This window comes from Oncorhynchus clarkii, chromosome 21, assembly GCF_045791955.1.
Source record: "Oncorhynchus clarkii lewisi isolate Uvic-CL-2024 chromosome 21, UVic_Ocla_1.0, whole genome shotgun sequence".
NCBI lineage: Eukaryota > Metazoa > Chordata > Actinopteri > Salmoniformes > Salmonidae > Oncorhynchus > Oncorhynchus clarkii.
This window is the reverse complement of record NC_092167.1, coordinates 3024058-3040482: the sequence shown is the minus strand read 5'-3', so window position 1 is coordinate 3040482 and position 16425 is coordinate 3024058. Positions and strand designations below refer to the sequence as shown.

Sequence of the window (16425 nt, the reverse complement as noted above, 5' to 3'; positions counted from 1 at the left end):
AGTACCTCTCTCCTACTGTAAGGCTGTAGTAGTATTGTAGCAGTATAGTAGTAGTATAGTAGTAACAGTGTAGTGCCTCTCTCCTACTGTAAGGCTGTAGTACTATAGTAGTAGTATAGTAGCAGTATAGTAGCAGTATAGTAGTAACAGTGTAGTGCCTCTCTCCTACTGTAAGGCTGTAGTAGTATTGTAGCAGTATAGTAGTAGTATAGTAGTAGCAGTGTAGTACCTCTCTCCTACTGTAAGGCTGTAGTACTATAGTAGTAGTATAGTAGCAGTATAGTAGTAACAGTGTAGAACCTCTCTCCTACTGTAAGGCTGTAGTAGTATAGTAGCAGTATAGTAGCAGTATAGTAGTAACAGTGTAGAACCTCTCTCCTACTGTAAGGCTGTAGTAGTATAGTAGTAGTATAGTAGTAGTATAGTAGCAGCATAGTAGCAGTATAGTAGCAGTATAGTAGTAACAGTGTAGTACCTCTCTCCTACTGTAAGGCTGTAGTAGTATTGTAGCAGTATAGTAGTAGTATAGTAGTAGCAGTGTAGTACCTCTCTCCTACTGTAAGGCTGTAGTACTATAGTAGTAGTATAGTAGCAGTATAGTAGTAACAGTGTAGAACCTCTCTCCTACTGTAAGGCTGTAGTAGTATAGTAGTAGTATAGTAGTAGTATAGTAGCAGTATAGTAGCAGTATAGTAGTAACAGTGTAGAACCTCTCTCCTACTGTAAGGCTGTAGTAGTATAGTAGCAGTATAGTAGCAGTATATTAGTAGTATAGTAGCAGTATAGTAGTGACAGTGTAGTACCTCTCTCCTACTGCAAAGCTGTAGTAGTATAGTAGTAGTATAGTAGCAGTATAGTAGCAATATAGTAGTAACAGTGTAGTACCTCTCTCCTACGTAAGGCTGTAGCAGTACAGTAGTAGTATGGTAGTAGTATAGTAGCAGTATAGTAGTAACAGTGTAGTACCTCTCTCCTACTGTAAGGCTGTAGTATTATAGTAGTAGTATAGTAGTAGTATAGTAGCAGTATAGTAGCAGTATAGTAGTAACAGTGTAGTACCTCTCTCCTACTGTAAGGCTGTAGTAGTATAGTAGCAGTATAGTAGTAACAGTGTAGTACCTCTCTCCTACTGTAAGGCTGTAGCAGTATAGTAGTAGTATAGTAGCAGTATAGTAGCAGTATAGTAGTAACAGTGTAGTGCCTCTCTCCTACTGTAAGGCTGTAGTACTATAGTAGTAGTATAGTAGCAGTATAGTAGCAGTATAGTAATAACAGTGTAGTACCTCTCTCCTACTGTAAGGCTGTAGTAGTATAGTAGCAGTATAGTAGCAGTATAGTAGTAACAGTGTAGTACCTCTCTCCTACTGTAAGGCTGTAGTACTATAGTAGTAGTATAGTAGTAGTATAGTATCAGTATAGTAGTAACAGTGTAGTGCCTCTCTCCTACTGTAAGGCTGTAGTAGTATAGTAGTAGTATAGTAGCAGTATAGTAGTAGTATAGTAGTAACAGTGTAGTGCCTCTCTCCTACTGTAAGGCTGTAGTAGTATAGTAGTAGTATAGTAGCAGTATAGTAGTAGTATAGTAGTAACAGTGTAGTACCTCTCTCCTACTGTAAGGCTGTAGTAGTATAGTAGTAGTATTGTAGCAGTATAGTAGTAGTATAGTAGTAACAGTGTAGTACCTCTCTCCTACTGTAAGGCTGTAGCAGTATAGTAGTAGTATAGTAGTAGTATAGTAGCAGTATAGTAGTAACAGTGTAGTGCCTCTCTCCTACTGTAAGGCTGTAGTAGTATAGTAGTAGTATAGTAGTAGTATAGTAGCAGTATAGTAGTAGTATAGTAGCAGTATAGTAGCAGTATAGTAGTAACAGTGTAGTACCTCTCTCCTACTGTAAGGCTGTAGCACCGCCCCTCCCGACCCTCTATTGGTCTGGAGGTTGATGGAGGATGTCTGTAGAGGAGGAGGAGAGGAGGAGCTCCCTGGAGCTGCGCTTCCCGACACCACCTTTTGTCCACCGGTCATGTGCGCTGTCACCATGGCAACGGGAGCTGTCTTGGCGACCGGGTTGGCCGGTAGAACGGAGATGGAGATGCTTTGTGAGGAGGGAGGAGGAGGGGGCTTGATGAGGGAGAGGGGCTTGGTGGCCCCTCCTACGGGACAACTTCTAACAGTCAGCTTCTTCTGTTGAGGGGAGGGAGGGAGGGAGGAGAGAGGAGGGAGGGAGGGAGGGAGGGGAAGGGGAGGGGAGGGAGTGAGGGAGGGAGGGAGGGGGGGGGAGGGAAGGGGAGGGAGGGAGGGAGGAGAGAGGAGGGAGGGAGGGAGGGAGGGAGGGGAAGGAGGGAGGGAGGGAGGGAGGGAGGGAGGGAGGGGGGAGGGAAGGGAAGGGAAGGGAAGGGAGGGAGGGAGGGGGGAGGGGGGAGGGAGGGAGGGAGGGAGGGAGGGGAGGTCAGGAGGAGGGGAAGAGAGAGAGACATGGTTAGAAAAGAGAGATTAAACAGGAATAGACACACAGTGGACTGGTCGTGTTGGTGACCTTAGGAGTGTTGCTCTACTCAACGTGCTACAGAATGAATGGTGCTTCATCAGAGAACACCTTGGTGTTTAAACACAGTGCAGATGAAGCTCCACCTGAAGGAGAAACATCTAAACATTGATACAGATCCAGGATCAGACGTAGAGACAGGCAGGTAATTAGACTGAGGTAGACTACCCCCTCTCCTCCCCTGTCTCTCTACTCCCCTGTCTCTCTACCCCCTCTACTCCCCTGTCTCTCTACTCCCCTGTCTCTCTACCCCCTCTACTCCCCTGTCTCTCTACTCCCCTGTCTCTCTACCCCCTCTACTCCCCTGTCTCTCTACTCCCCTGTCTCTCTACCCCCTCTACTCCCCTGTCTCTCTACCCCTCTCTACTCCCCTGTCTCTCTACTCCCCTGTCTCTCTACCCCCTCTACTCCCCTGTCTCTCTACTCCCCTGTCTCTCTACCCCCTCTACTCCCCTTTCTCTCTACCCCCTCTACTCCCCTGTCTCTCTACTCCCTCTACTCCCCTGTCTCTCTACCCCCTCTACTCCCCTGTCTCTCTACTCCCTCTACTCCCCTGTCTCTCTACCCCCTCTACTCCCCTGTCTCTCTACCCCCTCTACTCCCCTTTCTCTCTACCCCCTCTACTCCCCTGTCTCTCTACTCCCTCTACTCCCCTGTCTCTCTACCCCCTCTACTCCCCTGTCTCTCTACCCCCTCTACTCCCCTGTCTCTCTACTCCCCTGTCTCTCTACCCCCTCTACACCCCTGTCTCTCTACTCCCCTGTCTCTCTACCCCCTCTACTCCCCTGTCTCTCTACTCCCCTGTCTCTCTACCCCCTCTACTCCCCTGTCTCTCTACCCCCTCTCCTCCCCTGTCTCTCTACTCCCCTGTCTCTCTACCCCCTCTACTCCCCTGTCTCTCTACTCCCCTGTCTCTCTACCCCCTCTACTCCCCTGTCTCTCTACTCCCCTGTCTCTCTACCCCCTCTACTCCCCTGTCTCTCTACTCCCCTGTCTCTCTACCCCCTCTACTCCCCTGTCTCTCTACCCCTCTCTACTCCCCTGTCTCTCTACTCCCCTGTCTCTCTCCCCGCTCTACTCCCCTGTCTCTCTACTCCCCTGTCTCTCTAGCCCCTCTACTCCCCTTTCTCTCTTCCCGCTCTACTCCCCTGTCTCTCTACTCCCTCTACTCCCCTGTCTCTCTACCCCCTCTACTCCCCTGTCTCTCTACTCCCTCTACTCCCCTGTCTCTCTACCCCCTCTACTCCCCTGTCTCTCTACCCCCTCTACTCCCCTTTCTCTCTACCCCCTCTACTCCCCTGTCTCTCTACTCCCTCTACTCCCCTGTCTCTCTACCCCCTCTACTCCCCTGTCTCTCTACCCCCTCTACTCCCCTGTCTCTCTACTCCCCTGTCTCTCTACCCCCTCTACTCCCCTGTCTCTCTACTCCCCTGTCTCTCTACCCCCTCTACTCCCCTGTCTCTCTACTCCCCTGTCTCTCTACCCCCTCTACTCCCCTGTCTCTCTACCCCCTCTACTCCCGTCTCTCTACTCCCTCTACTCTCCTGGCTCTCTACCCCCTCTACTCCCCTGTCTCTCTACCCCCTCTACTCCCCTGTCTCTCTACCCCCTCTACTCCCCTGTCTCTCTACTCCCTCTACTCCCCTGTCTCTCTACCCCCTCTACCCCCCTGTCTCTCTACCCCCAACTCCCTCCACTCCCCTGTCTCTCTACCCCCTCTACTCCCCTGTCTCTCTACTCCCAACTCCCTCCACTCCCCTGTCTCTCTACCCTCCAACTCCCTCTCTACTCAGTTAAGAAAATATATCTTCCAAAGCCTGTATATCTGGTTCCCTCTCCTTTACCCTGCCAGCACCACTAAAAGAACAGGCAGGCACTCTAAATATTTGATATTCCATTCCACTGCCCCGTTCTTATTTCAAAGCTCTCTGTTATGGTTTTCCATGGAGTACAGAGTGATGGGGGAGAGGTGGAGGGAGGGAGGAGAAAACAGGGGGGGTGGGGTGGGGGGTCAATGCTTTTTAATTCTCAGCTGGGTTTCTGTCTAAAGGCGACCGTATCCTTCTCAGACCAAACAGTTTGGGAACAGTTGGTGCATACACACAGTATTATTCAGTCACATTCGGTCACGTTTTTAATTCCTGTTTTTGGACTTCGGGGCAACCCCACCCCCCGCCCCCCTCCCCTCCTCGTCGGCGATTGGTCAACAGAAGGGATTCTTCAATGAAGTGCCTGTTGTCATTCAACCAGGGACGTCTCGTCCTCGTGCACATTGTTTTTCCACTTGAGAAATACTGCACCAAACATCCTAGTCAAGATGCACAATTACATGACTGAGGTATCCTTGGCAACAATGTCAAAATTAATGACAGATTTCTTGAGCTATCTTAGATTAATCCGGACTATTTTGAGGAAGTGATTACCGGCTCAAAATGGACAAACCGGTACTAATACCGATTTGTTTCTCGTTTTTCAATCGAAGGTCTTTTAAGGAAGTTATGCGAGTGCAATCGTTCGGTTTTTAAACAGGCTCTCTGACCTTAGAGAGCCTGTTTATTTCTCTATTAGGTTAGGTCGGGGTGTGATTTGGGTGGGCATTCTAGTTGTTCTATTTCTTTGTTTGGCCTGGTATGGTTCCCAATCAGAGGCAGCTGTCTATTGTTGTCTCTGATTGGGGATGATACTTAGGCAGCCTTTTTTCCACCTTAGATTGTGGGATCTTGTTTTTTTTTGCATAGTTGTTGTTTAGCCCTGCATAACTTTACGTTGGGTTTTGCATTTATTTTTTATATATTTTTTTCCGGTGTCATTTAATTAAAAAGTCAAATGTACGCCTACCACGCTGCACCTTGGTCTAATCCATCTTTAAACGAACGTGACAGGTTTGGCGCCAGCCGTAACTCTCGCTTTCTTTTTTCTGGCTTTCTCTCCGTCCAACACTCTGTTCTACAGGCTTTAGTAAAAAGCTTTCTGAACACCTCCTGCCTCCTTCCCACCTCCTTGTGTGTCTCGCTGAAGGTTTTTTGAGTACCCCACAAATAGCTAACGCTCAGTTCACACTTACATTATCAGCTCAACTACTGCCAGAAAGAAATGACAGGATGTTCAGAACGAAAGAGTACAGGTGACCAACCACTTCTGAAACATCTAGAGTCATTCTGTTACCTGTCCATTAGTTCAGTCTGTATGAAACATCTAGAGTCATTCTGTTACCTGTCCATTAGTTCAGTCAGTCTGAAACATCTAGAGTCATTCTGTTACCTGTCCTTTAGTTCTGTCTGAAACATCTAGAGTCATTCTGTTACCTGTCCATTAGTTCAGTCTGTCTGAAACATCTAGAGTCATTCTGTTACCTGTCCATTAGTTCAGTCTGTCTGAAACATCTAGAGTCATTCTGTTACCTGTCCATTAGTTCAGTCTGTATGAAACATCTAGAGTCATTCTGTTACCTGTCCATTAGTTCAGTCTGTATGAAACATCTAGAGTCATTCTGTTACCTGTCCATTAGTTCAGTCTGTCTGAAACATCCTGAGTCATTCTGTTTACCGTCCTTTAGTTCAGTCTGTCTGAAACATCTAGAGTCATTCTGTTACCTGTCCTTTAGTTCTGTCTGAAACATCTCGAGTCATTCTGTTACCTGTCCATTAGTTCAGTCTGTCTGAAACATCTAGAGTCATTCTGTTACCTGTCCATTAGTTCAGTCTGTCTGAAACATCCTGAGTCATTCTGTTTACCGTCCTTTAGTTCAGTCTGTCTGAAACATCTAGAGTCATTCTGTTACCTGTCCTTTAGTTCTGTCTGAAACATCTCGAGTCATTCTGTTACCTGTCCTTTAGTTCAGTCTGTCTGAAACATCTAGAGTCATTCTGTTTACCGTCGTTTAGTTCTGTCTGAAACATTTCGAGTCATTCTGTTTACCGTCCTTTAGTTCTGTCTGAAACATCTAGAGTCATTCTGTTACCTGTCCTTTAGTTCTGTCTGAAACATCTCGAGTCATTCTGTTACCTGTCCATTAGTTCAGTCTGTCTGAAACATCCTGAGTCATTCTGTTTACCGTCCTTTAGTTCAGTCTGTCTGAAACATCTAGAGTCATTCTGTTTACTGTCCTTTAGTTCTGTCTGAAACATCTCGAGTCATTCTGTTACCTGTCCTTTAGTTCTGTCTGAAACATCTCGAGTCATTCTGTTTACTGTCCTGTAGTTCAGTCTGTCTGAAACATCTAGAGTCATTCTGTTACCTGTCCTTTAGTTCTGTCTGAAACATCTAGAGTCATTCTGTTACCTGTCCTTTAGTTCTGTCTGAAACATCTCGAGTCATTCTGTTACCTGTCCTTTAGTTCTGTCTGAAACATCTCGAGTCATTCTGTTACCTGTCCTTTAGTTCTGTCTGAAACATCTCGAGTCATTCTGTTTACTGTCCTGTAGTTCAGTCTGTCTGAAACATCTAGAGTCATTCTGTTACCTGTCCTTTAGTTCTGTCTGAAACATCTCGAGTCATTCTGTTACCTGTCCTTTAGTTCTGTCTGAAACATCTTGAGTCATTCTGTTACCTGTCCATTAGTTCAGTCAGTCTGAAACATCTTGAGTCATTCTGTTTACCGTCGTTTAGTTCTGTCTGTCTCGAGTCATTCTGTTTACCGTCCTGTAGTTCAGTCTGTCTCGAGTCATTCTGTTTACCGTCCTGTAGTTCAGTCTGTCTCGAGTCATTCTGTCTGCAGTGCAGTAGGTCCATAATGTATCTTCCTCTGTGAAGAAACATGAGAATAAGTCACACTATCGCTGTGTAATGACTTTGAAGAATAAAATACAACCAAATGGATGATATTCAGTGTTTGTCAGTTTTCAGGAGAGAGAGAGAGAGAGAGAGAGAGAAAGACAGAGAGAGAGAGAGACAGAGAGACAGAGAGAGAGAGACAGAGAGAGAGAGAGAGACAGAGAGAGAGAGACAGAGAGAGAGACAGAGAGAGAGAGAGAGAGAGAGACAGAGAGAGAGAGAGAGAGAGAGAGAGAGAGAGACAGAGACAGATAGACAGAGACAGAGACAGACAGACAGACAGACAGACAGACAGAGAGAGAGAGACAGAGACAGATAGACAGAGACAGAGACTTTGGAGAGAGCGAGAGAGAGAGAGACAGAGAGTGTGGAGAGAGACAGAGAGAGAGAGAGACAGAGAGTGTGGAGAGCGAGAGAGAGAGACAGAGAGAGAGAGAGAGAGAGACAGAGAGAGAGAGACAGAGAGAGAGAGAGAGGGGGGGGGGTGGGAGGATAGAATAGCCTGGTGAACTCACACTAACCCAGACACACAGAGACCAGACCAGACTAGGGGCCTCGTTCACGGGGGAGGAGGTAGAGGAGGAGGAGGTGAGGAGAGGAGGGGGAGGGGAGGAGAGGAGGGGGAGGGGGAGGTGAGGAGAGGAGGGGAAGAGGAGGTAGAGGAGGAGGTCATTAATTTTGGGGCCTGCGCCACTGAATGTCTAATCAGGTAGCCAAGGCCTCCACCCAGCCTGCCTCTGTCGCCCAGTCTTCACTAATGACTCAGCTCTGAGGAATGGAAGGAGGGGAGGGGAGGAGGGGAGAGGAGTGGAGAGGAGGGGGAGGTGAGGAGGGGATGGGAGGAGGGGAGAGGAGGGGGAGGTGAGGAGGGGAGGGGAGGAGGGGAAGAGGAGGGGGAGGTGAGGTGGGGAGAGGAGGGGGAGGTGAGGTGGGGAGGGGAAGAGGAGGAGAGGAGGGGGAGGGGATAGTTGGGGTGAGGTACGTTCTATAAGGGTTAGGGAATAGGAGAGAGGAGGAGAGAGGGAGGGGGTAGATCTCCGTGGAAACTAAATTCTCTCTTTGTGTCAAAATCCACTCTAATCAGCATGTCGAACAAGAAGGAGAATGTTTCAGACTCTCACCAGGGTGCTCTCTTTCATTCTCTCTCTCCTCTCTCTCCCTCCCTCCCTCTCCCCCTCTCTCTCCCCCCTCTCCCCCTCTCTCTCCTTCCTCCCCCCTCTCCCTCCATCCCTCCTCCATCTTTGGTGCAGGGTGGATTCATGGAAATGACAAGTCAACAAATAGAAAACACAATCCATCAGGATGTGGATCAGGATGTGGATGTGGATCAGGATGTTGATATGGATCAGGATGTGGATGTGGATCAGGATGTGGATCAGGATGTGGATCAGGATGTAGATGTGGATCAGGATGTGGATGAGGATCAAGATGTGGATCAGGATGTGGATGAGGATCAGGATGTGAATCAGGATGTGGATGTGGATAAGGATGTGGATCAGGGTGTGGATGTGGATCAGGATGTGGAGGTGGATCAGGAAGTTGATGTGGGTCAGAATGTGGATCAGGATGTGGATGTGGATCAGGATCAGAATGTGGAGGTGGATCAGGAAGTTGATGTGGATCAGGATGTGGATCAGGATGTGGATGTGGATCAGGATGTTGATGTGGATCAGGATCAGGATGTGGATGTGGATGTGGATCAGGATGTTGATGTGGATGTGGATCAGGATGTGGATCAGGATGTGGATGTGGATCAGAATCAGGATGTGTATGTGCATCAGGATGTGGATCAGGATGTGGATGTGGATCAGGATGTTGATGTGGATGTGGATCAGGATGTGGATCAGGATGTGGATGTGGATCAGAATCAGGATGTGTATCAGGATGTGGATGTGCATCAGGATGTGGATGTGGATCAGGATGTGAATCAGGATGAGGATGTGGATCAGGATGTGGATTAGGGTGTGAATCAGGTTGTGGATGTGGATCAGGATGTGGATCAGGATCAGGATGTGGATGAGGATCTGGATGTGGATCAGGGTGTGGATGTGGATCAGGATGTGAATCGGGGTGTGGATGTGGATCAGGATGTGGATCAGGATGTGGAATCAGATGTGGATCAGGATGTGGATGTGGATCAGGATGTGGATCAGGATGTGGATGTGGATGTGGATCAGGATGTGGATCAGGATGTGGATGTGGATCAGAATCAGGATATGTATCAGGATGTGGATGTGCATCAGGATGTGGATGTGGATCAGGATGTGAATCAGGATGAGGATGTGGATCAGGATGTGGATTAGGGTGTGAATCAGGTTGTGGATGTGGATCAGGATGTGGATCAGGATCAGGATGTGGATGAGGATCTGGATGTGGATCAGGGTGTGGATGTGGATCAGGATGTGAATCGGGGTGTGGATGTGGATCAGGATGTGGATCAGGATGTGGAATCGGATGTGGATGTGGATCAGGACCTGTGGATCAGGATGTGGATGTGGATCAGGATGTGGATCAGTATGTGGATCAGGGTGTGGATGTGGATCAGAATCAGGATGTGGATCAGGATGTGGATGTGTATCAGGATGTGTATCAGGATGTGGATGTGGATCAGGATGTGGATCAGGGTGTGAATCGGGATGTGGTTTTGGATCAGGATGTGGATGTGGATCAGGATGTGGATCAGGATCAGGATGTGGATGTGGATCAGGATGTGAATCAAGATGTGGATCAGGATGTGGATCAGGATCAGGATGTGGATGTGTATCAGGATGTGTATCAGGATGTGGATGTGGATCAGGATGTGAATGTGGATCAGGATGTGGATCAGGGTGTGAATCGGGATGTGGTTGTGGATCAGGATGTGAATCAGGGTGTGGATGTGGATCAGGATGTGGATCAGGATCAGGATGTGGATCAGGATGTGGATGTGGATCAGAATCAGGATGTGTATCAGGATGTGGATGTGCATCAGGATGTGGATCAGGATGTGGTTCAGGATGTGGATCAGGATCAGGACGTGGATGAGGATCAGGATGTGGATCAGGGTGTGGATGTGGATCAGGATGTGAATCAGGGTGTGGATGTGGATCAGGATGTGGATGTGGATCCTGATGTGGATCAGGATGTGGAATCGGATGTGGATCAGGATGTGAATGTGGATCAGGATGTGAATGGGGATCAGGATGTGGATCAGTACGTTGATCAGGATGTGTATCAGGATGTAGATCAGGATCAGGATGTGTATCAGGATGTGGATGTGGATTAGACTGTGGATCAGGATGTGTATCAGGATGTGGATGTGGATCAGAATCAGGATCAGAATGTGGATCAGGATGTGGATGAGGATCAGGATGTGGATAAGGATGTGGATGTGGATCCAGATGTGGATCTGGATGTGGAAGTGGATCAGGATGTGGATCAGGATGTGCATGTGGATCAGGATGTGGATCAGGATGTGGATGTGGATGTGGATTAGGATGTGGATGTGGATCAGGATGTGGATCAGGATGTGAATCAGTATGTGGATCATGATGTGGATGTGGATCAGGATGTGGATCAGGATGATGATCATGATGTGGATGTGGATCAGGATGTGGATCAGGATTTGGATGTGTTCATCAGCATGTTGTTGTTTCGTCTTCATTTCTAGTTCCACGTTGTTTACTCTGCTTGGTTGACTTGTTCATTACTGACACACACACACACTGAATCTGTGAGCCTTAATAATCTAGGCCTGCAAAGAGAGAAGCCTTGTCCCATTCGTCCTTTACTCTCCTATAAGAGAATCGTCCCTTTTCTCCTGCAGGATTATAACGTTGATGTTCCAGCGTTGTAGTGATTAACGGTGGCAGTATAGATGAATGAACTGGGGGCTGGCTATTCATCGTTATGGCTGCTGTTTTACTGCAGAGTCTAAGAACCTCTATAGACAAGACAACACAGTGATTTAAAACATTCAACACACACTAAGACAAATACACACGTACAAATGCTCACGTGAAGGCAGTGGAGGCTCCTCGGGGGAGGAAAGGGGAGGAGGACCATATTAATCCGTGAATTTCATAAAAATATTAAATAGTGAAACAATCAAAAAGTTTTCAATTTTTTAGATAAAACTAAACTAAATATAGTAAAGCTACCAAATAATTTATTAAAACACACTATTTTGTCATGAATGCCTACAGTAGCCTCAACAGCATTCTGTAGGGTAGCACCATGGTGTAGCCTGGAGGACAGCTAGCTTCCGTCCGCCTCTGGGTACATTGGCTTTAATACAAAACCTAGGAGGCTCATGGTTCCATAGACTTACACAGTAATTATTACAACTTCCGGAGGATGTCCTCCAGCCTATCAGAGCTCTTGCCACATGAACTGACATGTTGTCCACCCAATCAAAGGATCAGAATGTGAATCTAGTACTGAAAGCAGAAGCTGGACGATGGAAGTGTAAAACAGAACAGAAAGCCAAAGTCTGTCCAATATAGTGCTCTAAAAGCCTCATATAACACACACACTACACTACAGAGAGAGAGAGACAGACAGAGAGAGGTAGAGAGAGGTAGAGAGAGGTAGAGAGAGGTAGAGAGAGAGGGGGGGGGGTAGAGAGAGGGAGGGGTAGAGAGAGAGAGGTAGAGAGAGCGGGGGGTAGAGAGAGGGAGGGGTAGAGAGAGAGAGGTAGAGAGAGACAGAGAGAGAGATGGGGATCCTCTACACTGTGGTAGTAGTACTAGAGGTGGACCTGCTGTCCTCTACACTGTGGCAGTAGTACTACTGTCCTCTACACTGTGGTAGTAGTACTAGAGGTGGACCTGCTGTCCTCTACACTGTGGTAGTAGTACTACTGTCCTCTACACTGTGGTAGTAGTACTAGAGGTGGACCTGCTGTCCTCTACACTGTGGTAGTAGTACTAGAGGTGGACCTGCTGTCCTCTACACTGTGGTAGCAGTACCATCGATGACTGTTCCTCAACCTGCTGATTCACACAGCAGAAACAGACTTAGTTTGATTTGTCTCACAGACCTGTGAAGGGTCTTACACACCATAATGTGTGTACTTGTCATACTGTGTGTGTGCGTGTCATACTGTGTCTGTGTGTGTACGTGTCTACCATAACCAATCAGCAGTCAGGCTGCAGGCGTTCAGGTGTTGTTATGGCGATGACTGAGGGGAACTGGCTTCTCTCTGACAAAGCCTTGTGATTGGAGGAGAAAAGAGGAAGTAGTGTCCCTGAAAGAATGTTCACATACTCTTCCCTAGACGTGTGTGTGTGTGTGTGTGTGTGTGTGTGTGTGTGTGTGTGTGTGTGTGTGTGTGTGTGTGTGTGTGTGTGTGTGTGTGTGTGTGTGTGTGTGTGTGTGTGTGTGTGTGTGTGTGTGTGTGTGTGTGTGTGTGTGTGTGTGTCTTCCTCTATATCTTGTTTCGTCTTCCTGTGAATTAGACATCATTCTCTTACATCAACCTCTGCTTGCCACACACCTTTCATCCTCACACACACACACACACACACACACACACAGACACACACACACATACACACACACACACACACACACACACACACACACACAAACACACACGTCCCCCTGAACAGTCTAATGACAGACTGGCTGGCTGGTCTGGCAGAAGGGTGACAGGCTTCTCTCAGGTCAGCCACACCTTCCTCCAGACACTCTATCTTCTCTCTCTCTGTGGTAGATCCTACTGAGTCCTGTTCTCTATCTCCAGCTGTAGTAGATCCTACTGAGACCTGTTCTCTACCTCCAGCTGTGGGAGGTGGTACTGAGTCCTGTTCTCTACCTCCAGCTGTAGGAGGTGGTAGATCCTACTGCTGCCCTGTGTTGGACAGAAGGTCAGCCACACCTTCCTCCAGACACTCTCTCTTCTCTCTCTCTGTGGTAGATCCTACTGAGTCCTGTTCTCTACCTCCAGCTGTAGGAGGTGGTAGATCCTACTGCTGCCCTGTGTTGGACAGAAGGTCAGCCACACCTTCCTCCAGACACTCTCTCTTCTCTCTCTCTGTGGTAGATCCTACTGAGTCCTGTACTCTACCTCCAGCTGTAGGAGGTGGTAGATCCTACTGCTGCCCTGTGTTGGACAGAAGGTCAGCCACACCTTCCTCCAGACACTCTCTCTTCTCTCTCTCTGTGATAGATCCTACTGAGTCCTGTTCTCTACCTCCAGCTGTAGGAGGTGGTAGATCCTACTGAGTCCTGTTCTCTACCTCCAGCTGTAGGAGGTGGTACTGAGTCCTGTTCTCTACCTCCAGCTGTAAGAGGTGGTACTGAGTCCTGTTCTCTACCTCCAGCTGTAGGAGGTGGTAGATCCTACTGAGTCCTGTTCTCTACCTCCAGCTGTGGGAGGTGGTAGATCCTACTGAGTCCTGTTCTCTACCTCCAGCTGTAGGAGGCGGTAGATCCTACTGCAGATGTGGGCCTTCAGGTCCACTGTTTTAATAAACACGCAGGTGTGCTCCCCTCAGGACCCTAACCCAGTTGGGGTCACCCAGAGAGGGCATGGGATTACCACAGGGGGGGGGGGGTGGCTCTGGGCTCTCTATGCTGTATGTGTTTTGGCTGAGGCTCCATATTGAAGCACCAGGAACCCTGCTCTCCCTGCTTCTCTCCCCCCCAGGCTGGGTGCTTCTCTCTGTGCATAGCTCCAGGGGTGGCAGGGTCTCTCTGGGCGTAGGGCCAGGACTCTCTCTCTCTGTTTGCCCTGATAATAAGCATCAGGCCATGGTGGCACTGCCAGGATAACTTCAGGAGGAAATCCATTCAACACACAGGCACACTGGAACACAATACTGGAACACAATACTGGAACACAATACTGGAACACAATACTGGAACACAATACTAGAACACAATACTGGAACACAATACTGGAACAAAACATTGAAACAAAACACTGGAGCACGTGTGGAAAACTATACTGGAACACAATACTGGAACACAATACTGGAACACAATACCAGAACAAAAATTGGAACACAACACTGGAACACAACACTGGAACACTACACTGGAACACTACACTGGAACACAATACTGGAACACTACACTGGAACACTACATTGGAACACAATACTAGAACACAATACTAGAACACAATACTGGAACACTACACTAGAACACTACACTGGAACAAGTGTTGAACACTACACTGGAACACAATACTGGAACACTACACTGGAACACTACACTGGAACACTATACTGGAACACGTGTGGAACACGTGTGGAACACTACACTGGAACACTGCACTGGGACACTACACTGGAACACTACACTGGAACACTACACTGGAACACAATACTGGAGCACGTGTGGAACACTACACTGGCACACTACACTGGAACACTACAGTGGAAGACAATACTGGAACACTACACTGAAACAATACACTGGAACACTACACTGGAACACTACACTGGAACACTACACTGGAACACTACACTGGAACACTCCACTGGAACACTATACTGGAACACTATACTGGAACACTCCACTGGAACACTATACTGGAACACTACACTGGAACACTACACTGGAACACTTCACTGGAACACAATACTGGAACACTACACTGGAACACTATACTGGAACACTACACTGGAACATTATACTGGAACACTACACTGGAACACTACACTGGAACACTATACTGAAGTACTATACTGGAACACGTCACTGGAACACTACACTGGAACACTACACTGGAACACTATACTGGAACACTTCACTGGAACACTACACTGGAACACTATACTGGATTACTATACTGGAACACTTCACTGGAACACTACACTGGAACACTACACTGGAACACTATACTGGAACACTTCACTGGAACACTACAATGGAACACTACACTGGACAACATGTGGAACACTACACTGGAACACTATACTGGAACACTATACTGGAACACTTCACTGTAACACTATACTGGAACACTTCACTGGAACACTATACTGGAACACTTCTCTGGAACACTACACTGGAACACCATACTGGAACACTACACTGGAACACTATACTGGAACACTTCACTGGAACACTACACTGGAACACTACACTGGAACACTATACTGGAACACTTCACTGGAACACTACACTGGAACACTACACTGGAACACGTGTGGAACACTACACTGGAACACCATACTGGAACACTTCACTGGAACACTACACTGGAACACTATACTGGAAAACTTCACTGGAAAACTACACTGGAACACTATACTGGAACAATCCACTGGAACACTATACTGGAACACAATACTGGAACACTACACTGGAACACTATACTGGAACAATTCACTGGAACACAATACTGGAACACTACACTGGAACAATACACTGGAACACTATACTGGAACACTACACTGGAACACTATACTGGAACACTACACTGGAACACTACACTGGAACACTACACTGGAACACTATACTGGAACACTTCACTGGAACACTACACTGGAACACTATACTGGATTACTATACTGGAACACTTCACTGGAACACTACACTGGAACACTACACTGGAACACTATACTGGAACACTTCACTGGAACACTACACTGGAACACTACACTGGACAACATGTGGAACACTACACTGGAACACCATACTGGAACACTACACTGGAACACTACACTGGAACACTATACTGGAACACTATACTGGAACACTTCACTGGAACACTACACTGGAACACTACACTGGAACACGTGTGGAACACTACACTGGAACACTATACTGGAACACTATACTGGAACACTTCACTGGAACACTACACTGGAACACTATACTGGAAATCTTCACTGGAACACTACACTGGAACACTATACTGGAACACTATACTGGAACACTTCACTGGAACACTATACTGGAACACTACACTGGAACACTACACTGGAACACTATACTGGAACACTATACTGGAACACTTCACTGGAACACTATACTGGAACACTACACTGGAACACTATACTGGAAAACTACACTGGAACACAACATGAACACACTGGACTCTACCCACACAAGTGGTTAAGTTCCTCGGCATACACATCACAGACAAACTGAATTGGTCCACCCACACAGACAG

At 47.4% G+C, this 16425-nt stretch overlaps 1 protein-coding gene across 1 annotated transcript in view; it reads right to left on the bottom strand.

The window, feature by feature from the left end:
• The window catches only part of LOC139379562 (PHD finger protein 21B-like), a 151091-nt gene that overhangs the window by 46634 nt on the left and 88032 nt on the right, over positions 1-16425 (bottom strand). The window contains exon 4 of the mRNA XM_071122378.1: positions 1880-2182. Coding sequence (XP_070978479.1) covers positions 1880-2182 — 303 coding nt within the window. The remainder of the gene's footprint in view (positions 1-1879; positions 2183-16425) is intronic.